The 19838-nt window shown below is 46.1% G+C and overlaps 1 protein-coding gene across 2 annotated transcripts in view; it reads left to right on the top strand.

The window, feature by feature from the left end:
* CTNNA2 (catenin alpha 2) overlaps nt 1-19838 on the top strand; it is a 3064502-nt gene that overhangs the window by 784977 nt on the left and 2259687 nt on the right. For both annotated transcript variants that reach the window (XM_075346593.1, XM_075346583.1), the window contains exon 7: nt 17770-17973. In XM_075346593.1, the coding sequence (XP_075202708.1) occupies nt 17770-17973 (204 nt within the window). The remainder of the gene's footprint in view (nt 1-17769; nt 17974-19838) is intronic.

A 19838-nucleotide genomic window follows, 5' to 3' on the forward strand; every position in this document is an offset into this window, starting at 1 on the left:
CTTACCTGCCCTGCGACGTCGCTATGGCCGGCGACCCGCCTCCTTCCTAAGGGGCGGGTCATGCGGCATCACAGCGACGTCACACGGCAGGCGGCCAATAGAAGCGGAGGGGCGGAGATGAGCAGGACGTAAACATCCCGCCCACCTCCTTCCTTCCTCATTGCAGCCGGGACGCAGGTAAGGTGCTTCACAGACAGCGATGTGTGCTGCTGCAGGAACGAGGAACAACATCGTAACATCAGTCCTTCTGAAATTATGGAAATGACCGATGCTACACCGATGATACGATTTAGACGCTTTTGCGCTCGTTAATCATATCAAAAACGATTTACACACTCCAATGTCGACAGCGAAACCGGATGTGTGTCACTTTCGATTTGACCCCACCGACATCGCACCTGCGATGTCGTAGTGTGCAAAGTAGCCCTTACGCTTGCACATTTTTCCCAGTCACCTAGACGTTATAAGTTGCTAAAATCCTTTTGCTTACTCATTTTCCCCAATTTTCTAGACATCATAAGTTGCTCAGATCCTTAGGCTTGCTCAATTGTCCCAATCACCATGACGTCATAAGTTGGTCAGATTGTTATGCGTGTTAATTTTTCCCAGTCGTCTAGACATCGTAAGTTTTTCAGATCCTTAGGCTTGTTGATTTTTCCCAGGTGCCAAGACATCATACATTGCACAGATCTTTACGCTTGCCCATTTTTCCCAGTCATCTAGATATCATAAGTTTATCAGATTCTTCCGCTTGCTCGTTTTTCTCAGTCGCCAAGCTATCGTACGTTGCGCAGATCTTTACTATTTTTCATTTTTCCCAGTGATCTAAACATCACAATTGCTCAGATCCTCACACTTGCTCATTTTTCGCAGTCACCTAGACATCATAAGTTGATCAGATCATTACACTTCCTCATTTTCCCCAGTCACCTTGACATTAATGGTTGCTCATGCCCTTATGCTTGTTTATTTTTCCCAGTTGTGTAGACATCTTAGGTTGCTTAAATCCTTACGTTTACTCAATTTCCTTGATTCCAACACATTACTTCCAGCTGTTGACCCGTTCACCCATCACACATTGGCAAAAGTGATACTAATATTTAGGACTAATATGTTTCCTTTTTTGCTCAGCTCAAACATATGTCATTCAAGGAACAGAATCTGACAGATGATTCTGACTTCGGAGGCACATGGTGGAGGCCCTATGAAACATTGTGGATGGTCATACGTTGACACAATGTGACTGTAGGATAGAGAGGTACAGAGGACTCATATACTGTCACTCATACTAGGAGACCCTAGGCTATCCCTAATGTCTGGATTACCCCTGATGGTGGAGAAGCTAGAGTCCTGTGCCTTACTATTTTCCTGACTACAACTAAACTGCCCACTTCCCAGGGTGATGGCAACACAGATTAATTATGATAGACAGGGAAAAACTAAAAGAAAAGACACATGGCAAACTCACAGGGACAGACAGTAAGAAAATAAGGAGAAAAACAAGAGAAGTAAGGTAGCAACAAAGGGACACAAAGGGATAACACCACAACCACTCACAGCAATAAAGTACTACAACCACCAGTTAGTTTGATTCACAACTAGTGATGGACAAATGGTAACTGTTCGCGTTCGGATTATTACTATTAAGTATTCATCACGAATAACAAACCTATTGCAAGTCAATGGGGAATCAAAGATATTTTCTTGTTGTGATTAACACTGGAAGAGTACTCGATATTCGGTAAGCATCATACAAATACAAATAGTTACTGTTCGCCCATCAGTAATCAGAACACCTCACCAGACCAGTATAGAAAAGCTATAGCTGGCATTAAAGGATGAGTCCAGCTAGCACATACAGCATAGGAGTAAATGTGACTGGCTGCCCCACAACAAGTGTTCAAAGGAGACTAACAAACGCCCAGCAGGGTTTTTCTTTTGCTGGCCCACTAGGAACTACAAGTCTGTGGTTCGGCACCAAAATCTGCCTTTGCTGTTCACATACATTAGGGAAGTTAGCACGCAAAGTGCCAGAATCTGTAGTCTTCACAGGTCCTGATGCCACCATATCGGTCAGCGATAAATGTAAAAACCTCCTTGTGACATAAGTCTAAAGGCCCCATTACAAGCAACGACATATCTAAAGATATATCGCTGGGGTCACGGATTTCAAGTCGCACATCTGGCATCGTTAGCGACGTTGTTGCGTGTAACACGAACAAATGACCATTAATGATGGAAAATACTCACCAAATCGTCCATCGTTGACACGTCGTTCCTTTTCAAAAAATCGCTGCTTGTTGAGGACGCAGGTTGTTCGCCGTTCCCGAGGCAGCACACATCGCTATGTGTGACACCTCGGGAATGACGAACTACAGCGTACCTGCGGCCGCCGGCAATCAGGAAGGAAGGAGGTAGGCGGGATGTTCGTCCCGCTCATCACCGTCTCTCCGCTTCTATTGGGCGGCCGCTTAGTGACACTACTGTGACGCCGCATGAACCGTCCCCTTAGAAAGGAGGTGGTTCGCCGGCAACAGCGACGTCACTAGGCAGGTAAGTATGTGTGACGGGTCCGAATGATATTGTGCACCACGGGCAGCGATTTGCCCGTGACGCACAAACGATGGTGGCGGGTGCTTTCACCAGCGATATCGCTGCGTGTAAAGCCCCCTTTACTTGTGCTTTTATAGCATCTGTTCCGGTGTGACAGAAAGTTTTGTAAAGCTCCAGAATATATCCGAGAGGATAATCAGCTGAACTTTTTAGTTAATGATTAGGCTCTCTGCGAGTGCTGCTCGGAGACAACAGAGGCCTACACAGCACAACAAAGACTCTTCCCATTTATCTGTCATTATTTGACACCATTGCTGAGAGCTTCTGTAAGTTAATAAAGAACCAGGGTGATTAAAGGAGCCCGAGGGTCGATAATATCTGCCAAGAGGTCACAAAGCCGCCAAGCATACTCCTGACTGCACTTGGCCCCACACTGAAATGTCTGCTCTCCCTCTTGTTTTCTCCTCTAATGTGTTTGATGAGGCGTCTGATTTTTCTCTGTTTGTAATCTGTATTTTATTCCTTGTGATGTGGGTAAGAAATACAGCTGATCCTCAGAGACGCTTGTGCTCTTACTTCTCCATGGCCAATATTCTATTGATCAGCTTCAGTTTCATCAATAAGAATTAGATTAATCAACATCAAAAGAGTTTTTAAAGTTTGTTGGTGGGAAGGATAAAGAAGAAGAATAAAAGGAACAAATGTAACCAGCTCTTTGTTTCATCATGCCACATCCATTTAAGATTGGGTATCGCCATTCATTCAGTGTTCTCCTATTTTTGGCTGACACCCTCGGGTGCATACTTTGGTCCTCACTATGGCCACCTTGCTCCTTGTAGATTCCTATATCTTTCCCAATGATTGCTGTAAACTGAATTTCTAGGAAAAAGCTCAGTGTGATATTATGTAATATCTGATGGTAAATTGTCACGTCCCCACCTGAGTCCGCTCCTGCGACGTTTGCTTCGGTCACCAGGCGCCACCGTATTCCCGCCATGGACTGTGCTGGTGATAGGAGAGGAGTCGGTGCCAGTGGCTCTGGTGGGCGCAGGCTCCACTCATCCACTAAACTGGGTTTCTCTGCGACCTGCAGTACCACTGGCTGACTGTAGGTGGCGTGTGTCTTCCAACTGAAATTACCACCATTCAGCCAATGGGAAGACACCACACCCTTCTAATTCCCCCTTTTGTCTGCTGATCACTGCCAGAGATAGTTTTGTATTACTGCTTTCTGATTCCCGCTCTGTTCTGAATAGTGATCCCTGTGTTTTGACCTTTGCCTGTTCTCTGACTACCCTTCTGCCTGCTGTTTTTGTTCCTCGCTGCCAGATCCGGATTGGACCTCTGCCTGGTTTCCTGACTACGTCTTTGTCTATCGATTTTGTCCCTGTTCTGCATCTCCTGGTTTGACCCTGCCTGACTACTACACCATACTCCAAATTATTATGCAAATTATATTTTTCTCTGATTTTCCTAAATGACAAATGACGGTCAGTCTAACAAAAGTCATCACCCGTTAGAGTATACATCGAATTTTATTGAAGAAACCTCCCAATGATAACAGTATAATCTTCAAAATTAAAACAAAAACCTCAAAATGCACTGTTTATTAGGCACAGTAGAGTTTCTAAACATTTTATATGTTTTAAAGAACTGAAAATGCTCATTTGTGGAATTTGCAGCATTAGGAGGTCACATTCACTGGAATAAAAAGCTATTTAAATCCAAAACATCCTAACAGGCCAAGTTACATGTTAATGTGGCGCCCCTGACCTGGTCAGGCACCACTGAGTACTGCACCCATGCTGGGGACAGTACAAACAGGTAATCCAGAAGGCTGACCGAGGTGTGACTACACAGGCGCATAGTGATCAGGTCTCACACATGTACCTTTGAGAGGACCCCTGGGGATCCCAGGAGGGGGCAAAGCCTTCACCTCCACTTGAGGAGTGGAGGGGGCGAAGCCTCCATCTCCACTCAAGGGGTGTGGTAGAGAGCCTGGTTGCTAGGTGGCGTAGGCAGGCACAAAGGGAAAAGAGAAGGAGGAGAAAACAGTCTGAAGCAGAGTGTGGAGGAGTGAGGAGCATGGAAGTGGAGCTCAGACAGGAGCAGCAGTGCAGGTCCCACGAGTGAGCCAGTTTAGTGTGCAGCTCAGGAAGAGCAGAAGCAGACCCTGGAGCTGTTGCAGTCTAACAGCGTCCGCGCAGTGACTACCGACGGGGGAGAACGGTCACCTGGTAGTGCTGCCCGAACACCACACACAGCTGGAGAGAGAGCAGTGTAGTGGAAAGTAAGGAGACTGTCAGGGAGTACCAGGCCCAAACGGGCGGCAGATCCCGGTGCGGGGATAGATCCACCTTTCCTTGCTAAACCTGCCGGTGTGGGGCCCTTAAAGCCCACGCCACAACACCACAAAAGGCGCAGCCACGTAGCCACAGTTAGGGCCCATAGTTCACAGGAGGCAAGCAGCTGGAGTGATCTGGTCCAGGCGACAAGCAAACGGCAAACAAACGAGGGGAGCAGCTACTTCCCTGGGTGACCCCCATAGGGACTAAAAGTCGGGGTTACCACAAACCACAGAAGGGCTAAGGAAGGCGAGTCGGTAGCCACCCTCATCAGTCAGCCTGAAGGATACCTGGTTCCAGCCTGGTTCATCCCAGCTACGCCCGGGTTACTCACCCTGCCATCAACTGTGAGTAAAACCCCTGAAAGACATTCTGCTTGTGTGGAGTTATTCTGCGCCTTGTGGTTCTACACACCTACACAGGGCCCTGGGGCTTGCCTCACTCTCAGGAGGCTATTACAACTGGCTGCACCCACCATCAGCCCCAGGCATCCCTTAACCTGCAGTGGCGGTCCCCACTGACCGCAATTCTGAGAGTGGCGTCACGACAATCCTAAAAGAAGATCTCCTACCTGTGACAAGATCCAGCTGAGTGGAGTCCCTGAAGGTAATGCACCGACACTGCACTTGTGGGGCTTCACATTAACATAGGAACCCTTCTTTGATGCCACCTTCACAATTCTTGCATCCATTGAACTTGTGAGTTTTTGGAGAGTTTCTGCTTGCATTTCTTTGCATGATGTCAGAATCGCCTCCCAGAGCTGCTGTTTTGATATGAACTGCCTCCCACCCTCGTAGATCTTTTGCTTGATGATACTCCAAAGGTTCTCTATAGGGTTGAGGTCAGGGGAAGATGGTGGCCATACCATGAGTTTATCTCCTTTTATGCCCATAGCAGCCAATGACAGAGGTATTCTTTGCAGCTTGAGATGGTGCATTATCATGCATGAAGATGATTTAGATCCTGAAGGCACGTTTCTGCTTTTTGTACCATGGAAGAAAGTTGTCAGTCAGAAACTCTATATACTTAACAGAGGTCATTTTCACACCTTCAGGAACCCTAAAGGGGCCTACCAGATGTTTCCCCATGATTCCGGCCCAAAACATGACTCCACCTCCTTGCTGACGTCGCAGCCTTGTTGGGACATGGTGGCCATCCACCAATCATCCACTGCTACATCTATCTGGACCATCCAGGGGTGCTCCACACTCATCAGTAAACAAGACTGTTTGAAAATTAGTCTTCATGTATGTCTGGGCCCACTGCAACCGTTTCTGCTTGTGAGCACTGGTTAGAGGTGGCCGAATAGTACGTTTATACACCACAGCAAGACTTTGAAGGATCCTACACCTTGAGGTTCGAGGGACTCCAGAGGCACCAGCAGCTTCAAATATCTGTTTGCTGGTTTGTATTGGCTTTTTAGCAGCTGCTCTCTTAATACGATGGACTTGCCTGGCAGAAACCTTCCTTATTCTGCCTTTATCAGCACAAACACGTATGTGTTCAGAATCAGCCACAAATCTCTTTACAGTACGATGATCATGCTTAGGTTTCGTGAAATATCTAATGTTTTCATCTCTTGTCCAAGGCATTGCATTATTTCATACTTTTCGGCAGCAGAGAGATCCTTTTTCTTTCCCATGTTACTTGAAAACTGTGTCTGCTTAATATTGTGGAACAACCAGTTTCCCTTTTATTGGGCCTCACCTGGCAAACTAATTATGACAGGTATCTGAGACTGATCTCAGTGACCCAAAGACCCTGAGACACAAGACCATCAATGAGTGTCATTATTAATCACTAGGACACTTACATCCAATCTGTATAATAATTTGGAACATGGTATACTCTCCTCTGGGTTCAACCTTCTACAGGTAGTGATCTCCGGGGCCCTGCAGTAATTCTAAATCCCTGTACAGGGGTTAAAGGGTTTCGGGGTTCTCGGGGTTCTGCTTTATGAGCGGCTTTCCTCTAGCCTATCCGTGACAGCCAGTCTGAGTCTGTGATTCCATGTAAGCGTTACATTAATGCTGCGATACCTGTCAGTCTACTGCTATATTTTTATAGATGCAGTAACAAATGTATGGTCCTATCAAAAGGCTTTACCACCGTATTCGGGATCTTATTATTGCACCAGAAGAAAGGGTAATTTAATGGGTTCTGAATCCTGCTACAAAAAAGTTTGCATTGAAAAGTTTCCTCCTGCTGCAGTCAAGTCACATATTATTATTTATTATGATAGCGCCATTTATTCTATGGCGCTTTACTAGTGAAAAGGGTATACATAACAACAAGTACAACAATCATGACCATTACAATACAGACTGGTACAGGAGGAGAGAGGACCCTGCCCGCGAGGGCTCACAGTCTACATGGAATGGGTGAGGATACTGTAGGTGAGGGTAGAGCTGGTTACGCAGTGGTGTACTTGACTGAGGGTTATGGCAGGTTGTAGGCTTGTCGGAAGAGGTGGGTCTTCAGGTTCCTCTTGAAGCTTTTCAAGGTAGGTGAGAGTCTGATATGCTGAGGTAGAGCGTTCCAGAGCATGGGGGAGGTACAGGACAAATCTTTTATATAATTGTGGGAAGAGGAGATAAGAGAGGAGTAGAGAGTGAGGTCTTTTGAGGATCTGAGGTTGTGAGCAGGTAGGTACTGGGAGACTAGGTCACAGATGTTATATATGTTGTTAAGCAGCATAGAAAGCCTGAACTGCTTGGGAGGCCTATGAACAGGTGGATTCTATCGTGGAATGCTCCTGATTAGAGATGAGCAGACCCATGGAAGATCAGTTCGATGGGTTCATCCGGACTTTAGAAAAAGGTTAGTTTGGGACCCAATGAAAGTCACTAATTAGGCAGTTCAGGTCTCCCCCACATGCAGCCAGGGGGGGTCTTAGTTTGTCTAGGCTTATATTGCAGCAAAAATAATTGGAAGGTTTCTGCTGCAGCAAGCTTCTTCTCAGCAAATTGCAAAGCTTTGCTACTGTGACACCCTGGCCTATCAGGTCATCACAGAGTATTGTGCAATCTGCCCTTCTGCACAGTATCTACTCCTCCTTGGTTACGGATCCTGGTCCTTTGGTTTTGCTAACAGCTTAGCCAGTCAAAATCCTAGGAACACTTTGTACCGTACCCACCAGACAAACCATTGGGGGGCCTGAAGGGAATAGGCCGCCCATATGGGGGTTGGTAGGGGAAAGTGATAAGGTGGAAAAGGAGTACGAGAATTGTGTGGTGACTCTCAGGAGGAGAGGTCACAGGTTAAGAGCTGGGCTCCTTGAGTACTAGGTGGCAGACGTTGGTCTGGGCCTGGTAGGAGCTGGAACCCCGGTTGCAGGGGATAGTGTCAAGGGGCACGGACTGCCGAGGAGGGCAGCCGGCGGGCTTGAGCCATCACCGGGCAGGGGCCAGGGCACGACGGGGTACGTGGACCTGGGCCGGGAAGTAGCTTCACGTGTCCCGGTAATTTACCTGACAGGGGTGAAGACTTCAAGATTCATCCCCAACCCGCTCCAAAATCTGGGTACTAGCGCACCTATGGGATAGGACTTTCCCAAACTACAGTCCAAAGAAATCCTACGCGTGAACCCTGAGAGCAAGCTCACTCCGTTAGCAATACGGGTGAGCGGGACCCGAATAGTTCCAAACTTGAGGGTCCAATAATGTGAAGGTGCCACGGAAAAGGCCACAGGGTAACAGCAACACCAAGGACACGGATCCAGGCATGCTCCCTCCATGTTGCAGCGGTGCTCAGAATTCTAGTTTACAAGCTGTCGGTGTTTTTATTCTTGGACTGAGTGAGTATGCTGAAAAACCCCTTTGCCTCTTCCCAACAGCACCCTGTCACCAACACCTAACGGGCCCCGGGGCACAAACCCCCTACCCACGGAGGGGTAAAACATCCTACTGCTACACCATCGCCACCGGGCTCCCCCCTTCCCAACAGCAGCGGTGGTATCCCACATTACCACACACTGTGGGTGGCGTCACAAACTTCCTATTCCCCCTGTACATAGTCAACCCCCCCCATTTAAATTGAGTAGCCGCACAACCCCCGGGTCCGGAGACCCCTCGAGCCACCGCGGATCCGGATCCGAGCAGCCCGGCTGCTGGCACAGGGGTGGCACACTACCTCTTCCCATCCCTATTTGGATGCCTCGTGGGACACAGCGGTCTTGCTTTTTTATTTTTATGTTTTTGTAATAAATGTTGGTGTGAATTTTATTTTATATTTCAGTTCTTTAATATAGTAATACAGCATTTATTTCCAGTTTTTGAACTGGTTTCTTTCTTACATAATATCGGTCAGGTAGGAAGTGCATCCGTTTTTTTCTTAGCTATGCCTCTATGCCAGAAGAAGAATTAATGCTGACATTGTGGTATCTGATTCACTGGGGTCAAGCTCTCTCTTTTTTGTTATTTTTTTTTCTTTTTTTTGAAGAACAGATTTCCTTGTAACATTTAGTAGAACACTAAAGGCCCCATAAAACTCGATAAAAGTGTAATGGATGCCTGTTACCAGGCTTAGAGGTCACCTTGTGGTTTTGTTTTAGACATCAAACAACTAATTCAGCAAACCATCTGTTGAGGGATTTCTTGCCAAACATAAAAAAATCAGCTTTTCACATCATTGTATATTGCCCACCAAATCAGAAAAAGGGTGGATTTTTGAAGTTTTTACGGTTGTGGTATACTTTTTTCATTGCTAATTTGATTTCAGTTTCTGTAATGAGTAAAATATACTATATGATAAATATTTGGTTCACTTGGGAAGTTGATGTAAAAGAATAACGAGTTGGCAGGAAAGATTGGAATACAGATGGCGTATCTCCTTCTTTCCTTCATATATTCTAAGATGAGTTTTGTGAGATGACCACCCTTGAAAGATAAGAGTTATCAGACTTTATTGGATGATCTTTGTGTTATGTGTCTGAGTGATTTAGAGCATTGAGAAATATGTGAATAATTTATGGGAGGGTATGAGTGTTATCACGAGCGTACCACAATGGACAGTGGTCCCTCTTATTTCTTAAGGTCCAGTCACACTAAGCAACTTACCAGCGATCCCAACAATGATAGGGATCGCTGGTAAGTTGCTATGAGGTTGCTGGTGAGATGTCACACTGCGACGCTCCAGCGATCCCACCAGCAACCTGACCTGGCAGGGATCGCTGGAGCGTCGCTACACAAGTTGCTGATGAGCTCACCAGCAACCAGTGACCAGCCCTCAGCGCCGCATGGAAGATGCTGCTTGGTAACTAAGGTAAATATCAGGTAATCAACCCGATATTCACCTTGGTTACCACTGCACGGAGCTACACGTGCAGAGAGCAGGGAGCAGCGCACACTGAGCGCTGGCTCCCTGCTCTCCTAGTTACAGCACACATCGGGTTAATTAACCCGATGTGTGCTGCAGCTAAATGTGCACAGAGCAGGGAGCAGCGCACAATGCTTAGCGCTGGCTCCTTGCTCTCCTAGTTACAGCACACATCGGGTTAATTAACCCGATGTGTGCTGCAGCTACATGTGCACAGAGCAGGAGCCGGCACTGACAGTGAGAGCGGGGGAGGCTGGTAACAAAGGTAAATATCGGGTAACCAAGGACAGGGCTTCTTGGTTACCCGATGTTTACATTGGTTACCAGCCTCCGCAGAAGCCGGCTCCTGCTGCCTGCACATTTAGTTGTTGCTGTCTCGCTGTCACACACAGCAATCTGTGCTTCACAGCAGGACAGCAACAACTAAAAAATGGCCCAGGACATTCAGCAACAACCAACGACCTCACAGCAGGGGCCAGGTTGTTGCTGGATGTCACACACAGCAACATCGCTAGCAACGTCACAAAAGTTGTTCGTTAGCAGCGATGTTGCTAGCGATGTTGCTTAGTGTGACGGGGCCTTTAGAAAATAAAAGAGCGGGCAGCACTCTGCAGGTAGCTTCAGACAGCTTTATTTTTCGATGCTGACAGGTGTAATAGACATGAGGGAGTGGAGGGAGGGGAGCACGAGGACGACGGTACCGTTTCGAACCTTTGCGAAACAGTACCGTCGTCCTCGTGCTCCCCTCCCTCCACTCCCTCATGTCTGTTACACCTGTCAGCATCGAAAAATAAAGCTGTCTGAAGCTACCTGCAGAGTGCTGCCCGCTCTTTTATTTTCTATGAATTGATGGCTTCGTCTCGGCAACAGCACCACGGTTGAGACAGCAGCTTCCATCATACCAGGAATTTTTTCAGGATTGTGCCCGATGTCATAAAGCAACAACCACACTGCTTAGTGGTGAAACGGGATCATCTCACTACCTCTTGAAAGGGTAAGCAGTGCTGTGCACTTTTCCTTCTATGTTATTTCAAAGTCCCTCTTATTTCTGGTGTCAGGAGATCACAGCTCAAGGCTTCATACACACTTGCTCAAGTTAATACTGCTGGCTGTGCAGATGTTTCCTTATCCAGCACTGCTAGGGTTAAGTAGATCTTCTGGTCTCCTGAACTCTGAAAGAAAGCAGCAGCCAGCTGTTCTGTATTGCTAATTACCTCTGTTGTAAAGACTTCCCTCCTAGCTCAGGTAATTACCAGTGGTAGTTTCTGCTTTGCTTAACTCTAGAGCAGTGTTTCCCAAACTTCAATCCTCACGGCCCCCAACAGGGCGGGTTTTCAGGCTTTCCTTAGTATAGAACAGGTGATATCTTGTCAATGATTCCATCACCTGTTCAATGTTAAAGAAATCCTGAAAACATGACTTGTTGGGGGCCATGAGGATTGGAGTTTGGGAAACACTGCTCTAGAGAGAACCTGTGAGCTGAGGACCAGGAAGCCATTCAGAGAATATTTGCTGTGTGAAAGCTGTGTTGAGGTTTTTTTCCTTCATTAGTCCATTTTGTTTTTTTCCCCTCTGGTCCATTCCTCATTATTATCTCTTGTTGTTTGCAGTGCTTTGTATGATTACTGTTTATTTTACCCTTGTCTGTCTAATCCTCTCTGTGTCTTTAATCTAGAGTGGGACTAGCATTCCTGCTGCCCTGCGCACTATACAGAGCTGAGTCCAAGGAAAGACTGGGATAGGCATGTGATCGGCGATGGGATGAAAAAACCCACATAGGGATGTTAGGGAGTGCAGAGACCAGCCTCAGATGAGTTTACTAGATGACCCTGCTCCCCTTTCCCTAGCACCAGGGACCACCATTGTATTGTGTACACTGTATGTTGCGGCGCTCGCCGGCAGTTACTGTGTACCTGGCGGAACACTGGTTGTCACTGCGTGACAGGCAGGGCTGTGGAGTCGGAGTCATGGAGTCGGAGTCGGAGCTCATTTTGGTGGAGTCGGAGTCTGTATAAAATGCACCAACTCCTCCTAAAATATATAATAAATTGGGGACAGTAGTGCAATACAGAGTGTGATGAAATTTTTTTCATAGGCATTTGGGAAAGTTATGAAATGTTCTATAAATGGCTGTTCTATTCCTGATCTAAGGCTACATTCACACAGCGTTTTTGCTGCATTTTTTGAGGATACATTTTTCAGCTGCAAAAGCAGATCAGCTTTTTAAAAAAACCGCATCACCTGAAAGGTTTTTGAGCTCATAAATAATGTTTTCAATAGCAAAAGCAGATTAGAAAAATGCCACAAACTGACAGCTCATTCTTTGTGAGGATCCTCACAACACGCTGTGTCTGAATGCCCTTTCTTTTCACCCATTGTCTTTGCTGGGATGCCCAGAGTCACTGCATTTCACTGAATTATTTTGCCATCAATGTTCAATATGTTTGTGACAAGAATTGTTAGCAAGACACTGGCAGTAAAAGATAGTAAAGCTCATCACAGCAGCCAGTTTCTCCAGGCCTTAGGCGGGCTTTGCACACTACGACATCGCAGGCCGATGCTGCGATGCCGAGTGCGATAGTGCCCGCCCCCGTCGCAGCAGCGATATGTGTTGATAGCTGGCGTAGCGAAAGTTATCGCTACGCCAGCTTCACACACACACTCACCTGCCGTGCGACGTCCCTGTGGCCGGCGACCCGCCTCCTTGTTAAGGGGGCGGGTCGTGCGGCGTCACTGCGACGTCACACGGCAGGCGGCCAATCAGAGCGGAGGGGCGGAGATGAGCAGGATGTAAACATCCTGCCCACCTCCTTCCTTCCGCATATCCTACGGAAGCCGCAGTGAGGCCGGTAGGAGACGTTCCTCGCTCCTGCCACTTCACACACAGCGATGTGTGCTGCCGCAGGAGCGAGGAACAACATCGGACCATTGCGTCAGCGTAATCATGGATTACGCCGACGCTGCACCGATGATACGATTACGACGCTTTTGCGCTCGTTAATCGTATCATCTAGGCTTTACACACTACGATGTCGCATGCGATGCCGGAAGTGCGTCATTTTCAATTTGACCCCACCGACATCGCACCTGCGATGTCGCAGTGTGCAAAGTGCCCCTTAGTGGAAAAAGTTCTGCAAGATTACAAACTCAAAAAAGAACAGGTTCTTGCCATTGTAACGGACAATGCTTCAAACATAAGTACAATTACACTGATGATTGAGAGTAATCAACAACAGCTAGAAGAAAATTTAGGATTCAGTATGTTTGAGATTGAAGGCCACAGCGCTGCTCATGTAACTGAGGAACAAAGAGATATTACAACAGAAGAACAGCAAAATGATACTTTAGGATTAGATGATCTTGTTGAAGCTGCTTCAAAACACTTTCATATTCATCCCATGCGCTGTGTTGTGCACACGCTGCAGCTGGCAATAAGAGATAATCTGCAAAAGGGACCCCGGTTTCCCACATTCATCTTTTTGCCAGTGTGGTGGATGCGGCACACTCTTGTACAGTGTATACAGTACAGTAGCAGCGCGACAAATGATGGTCACATGTTTTCATGTGACTGGAGCATGTGACCCGGACGTTGCTGCGCTGCCACTGTACTGTATCCTACTGTACTGCCATGTGCCACATCCGCCAAACCGACGAAAAGCCGAATGTGAAATGGAAATCTGATTGGAAAGTGAGGAAGTTGGTTATTGCCGCCAGAACCCCTAAAATTGATTTCATATTGAAGAGACGTGCTGGGAAAGGGGAAATTGTTGATCAAGCTACTCGGTGGGGCAGCACTTGTTTAATGACTGAGCGATTGCTTGAACTAAAATCATTTCTTATTGATATGGTGAACCCTCAAGTAACCTTAAATGAAGGTCAATGGACACAGGTGGCTGAATTGAAGGAATTGCTTAATCACTCATTTACCATGACTAAAAAATTACAAGCTGAGGATTTAACACCTGGCTTTTTCATAAGGGAGTGGAAGAAATTGCTATTTTGCCTGTCCCAAAGAGGAGGTTTAATCGCAGATGGCATTTCTGCTTCAATGAAACGGAGAGAGACACAGCTATTGGAAAATAAAATTCTTCTGGCAGCTGTTTATGTGGACCCAAGTCATCATATACTGCTTGATGATCAACAGCTTACTAAAGGAATAAAAGCTCTGACTGAGGTAGCAGTTAGGATGAGCGGCTACAGGACTGCCAGGCGCAAGAGGACTTGGGGCCTGACAGTGCTACTGCTGCCATATCTTCATCCTCATCAGATGAGGAGTTTAACTTTGACAAGTATTTGGTTGACATGGAGCAGGCAAAGCGTTGCCACAAGGAAAAAGATTTCACTCCGTTTCCTATAGCAGCAGATTGACCAGATTTCAGTAAAATTTTTCACTTGCTCTCAAAGAAATAGAAAAATTGAACCGTTCATCAAAACTGACTGTGCATGAGGCAATTCCTTTAATCCCGAACATTGTTAGAGGTGTTGCCCATGTGGTTACAGCTTTGCCTCCAACCCAAGTTACTGTAGAGAGGTTGTTCTCCAGCCTTAACATTATTAGGTCAGATTTGAGGTTATCTATGAAGGAGGATCTCATGGAGGCAAATCTATTTCTTACAACAAATTCATAGACTGCACAAATGTTATTTACTATGTTTTTGTTGAAAACTGCCACCTACATAGTGTATTACATAGTGTTATATATAACACTATGTTATATATATATACATATATATATATATATATATATATATACATATATATATATATATATATATATATACATATATATATATATATATATATATATATATATATATATACACTATGCAATACACTATGTAAGTGGCAAAAAGCAGTTTTCAACAAAAACATAGTAAATAATAACATTTAGTATATAGTTTATATTTAAGTGAAAAATTTATTGTAGTGCAATGTGAACATCAGACATTTAATCATTTTTATGATACAATAATCAAGATATTTGGATAGAACATAAAATATATTTATTGGAATACAACTTTAGAACACAACAAACTGTAAAATAAACTGTAAATATGTAATACAATATGTTATATATATATATATATATACATATATATGTCCGATGTTCACATTGTACAGTGGTACCTCGCTTAACGAGTAACTGAGAATTTCGCTTAACAAGCAAAGCTTTCTGTAAATTTGTAACCCGCTTTACGAGAAAGCTTTGCTGTACGAGCGAAATCCTCACTGCACACACTTCTAGTTCCGTCCATCCACCACACTCTGACCCGCACTTGCACTGTCCACACAAACACACACATGTACGCACAAACACACACATGTACGCCCAAGACACACACACACACACACACACACATACAGTATTATGCTCACCTTACCTTCCGTTCCATCGCCGGCCTCGTGGTTCTTGTAGTTCCCGGGTACATCGCGGCAAACTACAAGTACCATGAGGCCGGCGGTGGAACGGAAGGTAAGGTGAGCATACCTATAGCTATACCTTCCGTTTCATCGCCGGCCTCCTGGGTCCTGTAGTGTGCCGCGCCGCTCTGCTCCACTCTGCTCCGCTCCGCTTCGCTCCAGGCATCGGCATCCATAGGAACGAAGCAGGAACTTCCTGGTTCCTGTCACCGCTTGTCAAGTCAAAGGCAGTGTGCTGGCCAATCAGAGGCAAGCGGCTCTGCCTTTGACGTCAGCGCTCTGGCAGGAAGTTCCGCCCTCGTTATGGTCACCTGATACACGGCCCGCACCAGAGAACAGCAAGTCCCAGGAGACCAGCGATGGAACGGAAGGTAAGGTGAGCATATAATATGTGCGTGTGCTTGTGTGTGCTTGTGTGTGCTTGTATGTGCTTGTGTGCGCTTGTGTGTGCTTGTGTGTGTTTGTGTGAGTTTGTACATGTTTGTGCGTGTTTGTACGTGTGTGGAATGATAGAATAGGGGACCAGGATGGGACATTTAACACATTGTGGAACGGATCGTCAGCATTGCAATGATTTCCTATGGGAAACCTTGCTCTGCTGAACGAGTACTTTGATTAACAAGTACAGTCCCAGAACGGATTGTTCTCGTTAAGCAAGGTTCCACTGTACTACAATAAATTTTTCACTTAACTGTAAGCAATATATGTGGGAGTCGGAGTCGGTGCAAGGGAAATTGAGGCGTCGGAGTTGAAGGTTTGGCTTACTGACTCCACAGCCCTGGTGACAGGTGGACAGCAGAAGTGAGTGGATTGAATCAAGTGTTCAGAGTTTGTAGTGTACATGGACTTTAAAAAAAATCAGTGTACAATTTTGGAGTTTCGGTGCTGTATGTATGCCAATCATTCAAGCGAGCATCAGGTTGCACGGGTATACTCGGTGCAAGTCACTTGCAGTCTCTGAATGGCTCTTAAGGCGGTGTCACACGCTATGACTTATCTGCCGATATATCGTTGGGGTCACGGTTTCCGTGACGCACATCCGGCATTGTTCACGACGTCGTTGCGTGTGACACCTACGAGTGACTCTGAACGATCACAAATAGGTTGAAAATCATGGATCGTTGACACATCGTTCATTTTCATAATATTGTTCATCGTTTGGATCGCAGCAGACATATTGATACGTGTGACACCCTTCCAACGACAAACAACATTCAAACCACCATTTTGGTCAAACAATATATCGCTGATCGCTTTTGCGTAGTTGGTGAGATGTGTACGTGTGACCGCTAATAAATGACCTATGTGTGATCTCGGCAAATCGTAACTACGATCTGGGCGTGTCACGTCGCTCATGAGATCGGCAGATAAATCGTAGCGTGTGACGGGGCCTTTACTGTGGGTAAATAGTTTTCAGATGTAGTGCATCCAAAAAATGGCTGTATGTGGGCAGATAGCCCAATCATTGACTTCTATTGGGGTACAGGTCAAGTCCAGTTCTCAAACTGAACTTTATCTAAAGTCTGTCTGAACTCGGCAAACCTGAACTTGCACAGGTCCGCGCATCTCTAATCAAGGTTTCGATTTCAAATTCCTGTAATTCATGGCTCCACATAAATTTGAATCCATTAGGAGGATCCCTCCAAAAATGGTTGGGCACCACTTTTATTAAGTGTAAAAGGCTCACTTCTCAAATCATCAGCCACCCCGTTGCTCGCTCCCGGCACCCGACCCTCATCATAAGGTCGTAATGTTGCAATGTCATGACATGAGCCATAATCTTACATCGTACAGTGACTGAAGCTCAAGCTTATACTAAAGAAGAGGTGAGGTGCACGAGATATGTTAGCAAAAAGTTGTAAAATATATCACAATCATTGGATGGCTACATATAGACATATAAAGCATACACATCACTAGACAGAATATCTAGAAATAATTTATTTTTTTTCCAAAAGGTCATCTTGGGCCCAATTATCTTTGGAATTTTGCCTTTGCCACACAACTGTCCATTTATTCACCAAAATCCTAATTTTCTAATAACTAGACAACGGTGCCGCATGTAAAATGGTAAAGTTACCACTGATCGTATAGAAAATTATTAACAAAAAGTTTCTTCTTGTTGTTTTCACAGAATAAGATCATTCTTGACCCTATGACGTTCAGTGAAGCCCGGTTCCGGCCGTCTCTTGAGGAGAGGCTGGAAAGCATCATCAGTGGGGCGGCCTTAATGGCAGACTCCTCGTGCACACGCGACGACAGGAGAGAGAGAATCGTGGCCGAGTGCAACGCCGTCCGACAAGCCCTTCAAGACCTGCTGAGCGAGTACATGAACAATGTAAGTCTCCTCTCTTTCCTTCTTACCGGTCATGACAACATTTTTTTAATTATCCAAATTGTATTGAGCTCAAGCTTTCGCGAACATCACAGCATTTATGTTTCACGGAAACAAAGCTCTAATCTTTTGCAACACTTCAATAAACATTAGTTAATTGTTCCTGGCGTAGGTTTTTCTGCATGATCCTCTTCTGACTCTGGTATGGTGAAATTAGAAATGGGAGATGCTTGGAATTTGTGAAACGCGTCAGTAAATAGTTTTTTTGTCTGTTTTTTTGTGTATTCAACTTCAAAACTGCTATTTGTCACCAAAGAAAACTGAAGTGTTTTAGGTAAATTTTAAAATTTTATGTGCCTATTGTATCAGTAAAATTTACTTTTTGGGATGGTTGAGCCTCGTTACTTTATTTTCTTCTCTTTCTGAAAGTTTAGCTGCTTGTGATTCATGATCGTTATTTCCTGGCTGTGATACGTCGATTCTATACAAGAATTTGTGCTGGGCTTGTGATAATTTATTCTAAAGAAGCAGATCTGCAGTGTAAAGCAAAGAAGGAACAAGAAACAATCTGGTCTAGTAATGAGACATGTTGTAGATTTCTGACCCACCTAACACAACCGTCTGTAACCCAATAGAGAAAAGCAATTCTGCCAAAATGTCAAGTTTAGCAGACGTGTTCAAAATCGGCCTGGAAATTCTCCCTACCTTTTTCTCCCCCTCACACCTCTGTCTCTCCTTCCTCCTCTATCTCCCTCTCTTTCTCCCTCTTTCTCCCTCTTTCTCTCCCTCACTGCTTCACTCTCCCTACCTCCTTTTCTCTCCCTCCCTGTCTCTCTCTCCCTCCCTCTTTTTTTCTCTCTCTCCCTGTGCCGCCCCCATGCCAGCAGCTGGGCTGCTCGGATCCGGATCCGCGGTGGCTCGAGGGGTCTATGGACCAGGGGGTCGTGTGGCCACTCAAATGAAGGGGGTATTTACAGGGGATTGTGTAAAAGTTCGTGACACCACCCGTGGTATGTGGTAATTTGGAGTACCACCGCTGCAGTTGGGAGTACCCGGGGATGATGGAACGGGGCAGCCAGGTGTTAGAACCCTCCACGGGTAGGGGGAATGCCCTGGGACTCGGTGATGGTGTTTTGGGAGTGCCATTGGGTGCAAAGGGGTCACTTGCGTACTCACTCAGTCCATTAAGCTGACACCAACAACTGGATAAACCAAAGTTCTGGATACCGCTGCCACTGAGGGAAGCTTAGTTCGGGTCTCATCCCCAATGGAGCTGTCTGGTGATCCGTGACCTGCCTCCTGGCACTCAGTTTACTTCTCTGTTAGGCGTGCTTTGCACGCTGCGACATCGGTAACAATGTGTTACCGATGCTACAGCGATAGTCCCGCCCCCGTCGCACGTGCGATATCTAGTGAAAGCTGCCGTAGCGATTATTATCGCTACGGCAGTTTCATATGCACATACCTGCCGTGCGACGTCCCTCTGGCCGGCGACCCGCCTCCTTCCTAAGGGGGCGGGTCATGTAGCGTCACAGCGACGTCACATGGCAGGCGGCCAATTGAAGTGGAGGGGCGGAGATGAGCAGGATGTAAACATCCCGCCCACCTCCGTCCTTCTCATTGCAGTCGGCGGCAGGTAAGGTGATGTTCCTCGCTCCTGCGGCGTTATACACAGCGATGTGTGCTGCCGCAGGAGCGAGGAACAACATCGCACCTGTCGCTGCACCGGCATTATGGAAATGTCGGAGGCTGCAGCGATGATACGATAACGACGCTTTTGCGCTCGTTCATCGTATCAAAAAGGTTTTACACGTTGCGATATCGACTGCGACGCCGGATGTGCATCACTTTCGATTTGACCCCATCGA

This window comes from Anomaloglossus baeobatrachus, chromosome 1 (genome assembly GCF_048569485.1).
Source record: "Anomaloglossus baeobatrachus isolate aAnoBae1 chromosome 1, aAnoBae1.hap1, whole genome shotgun sequence".
In the NCBI taxonomy this organism is placed as follows: Eukaryota; Metazoa; Chordata; class Amphibia; order Anura; family Aromobatidae; genus Anomaloglossus; species Anomaloglossus baeobatrachus.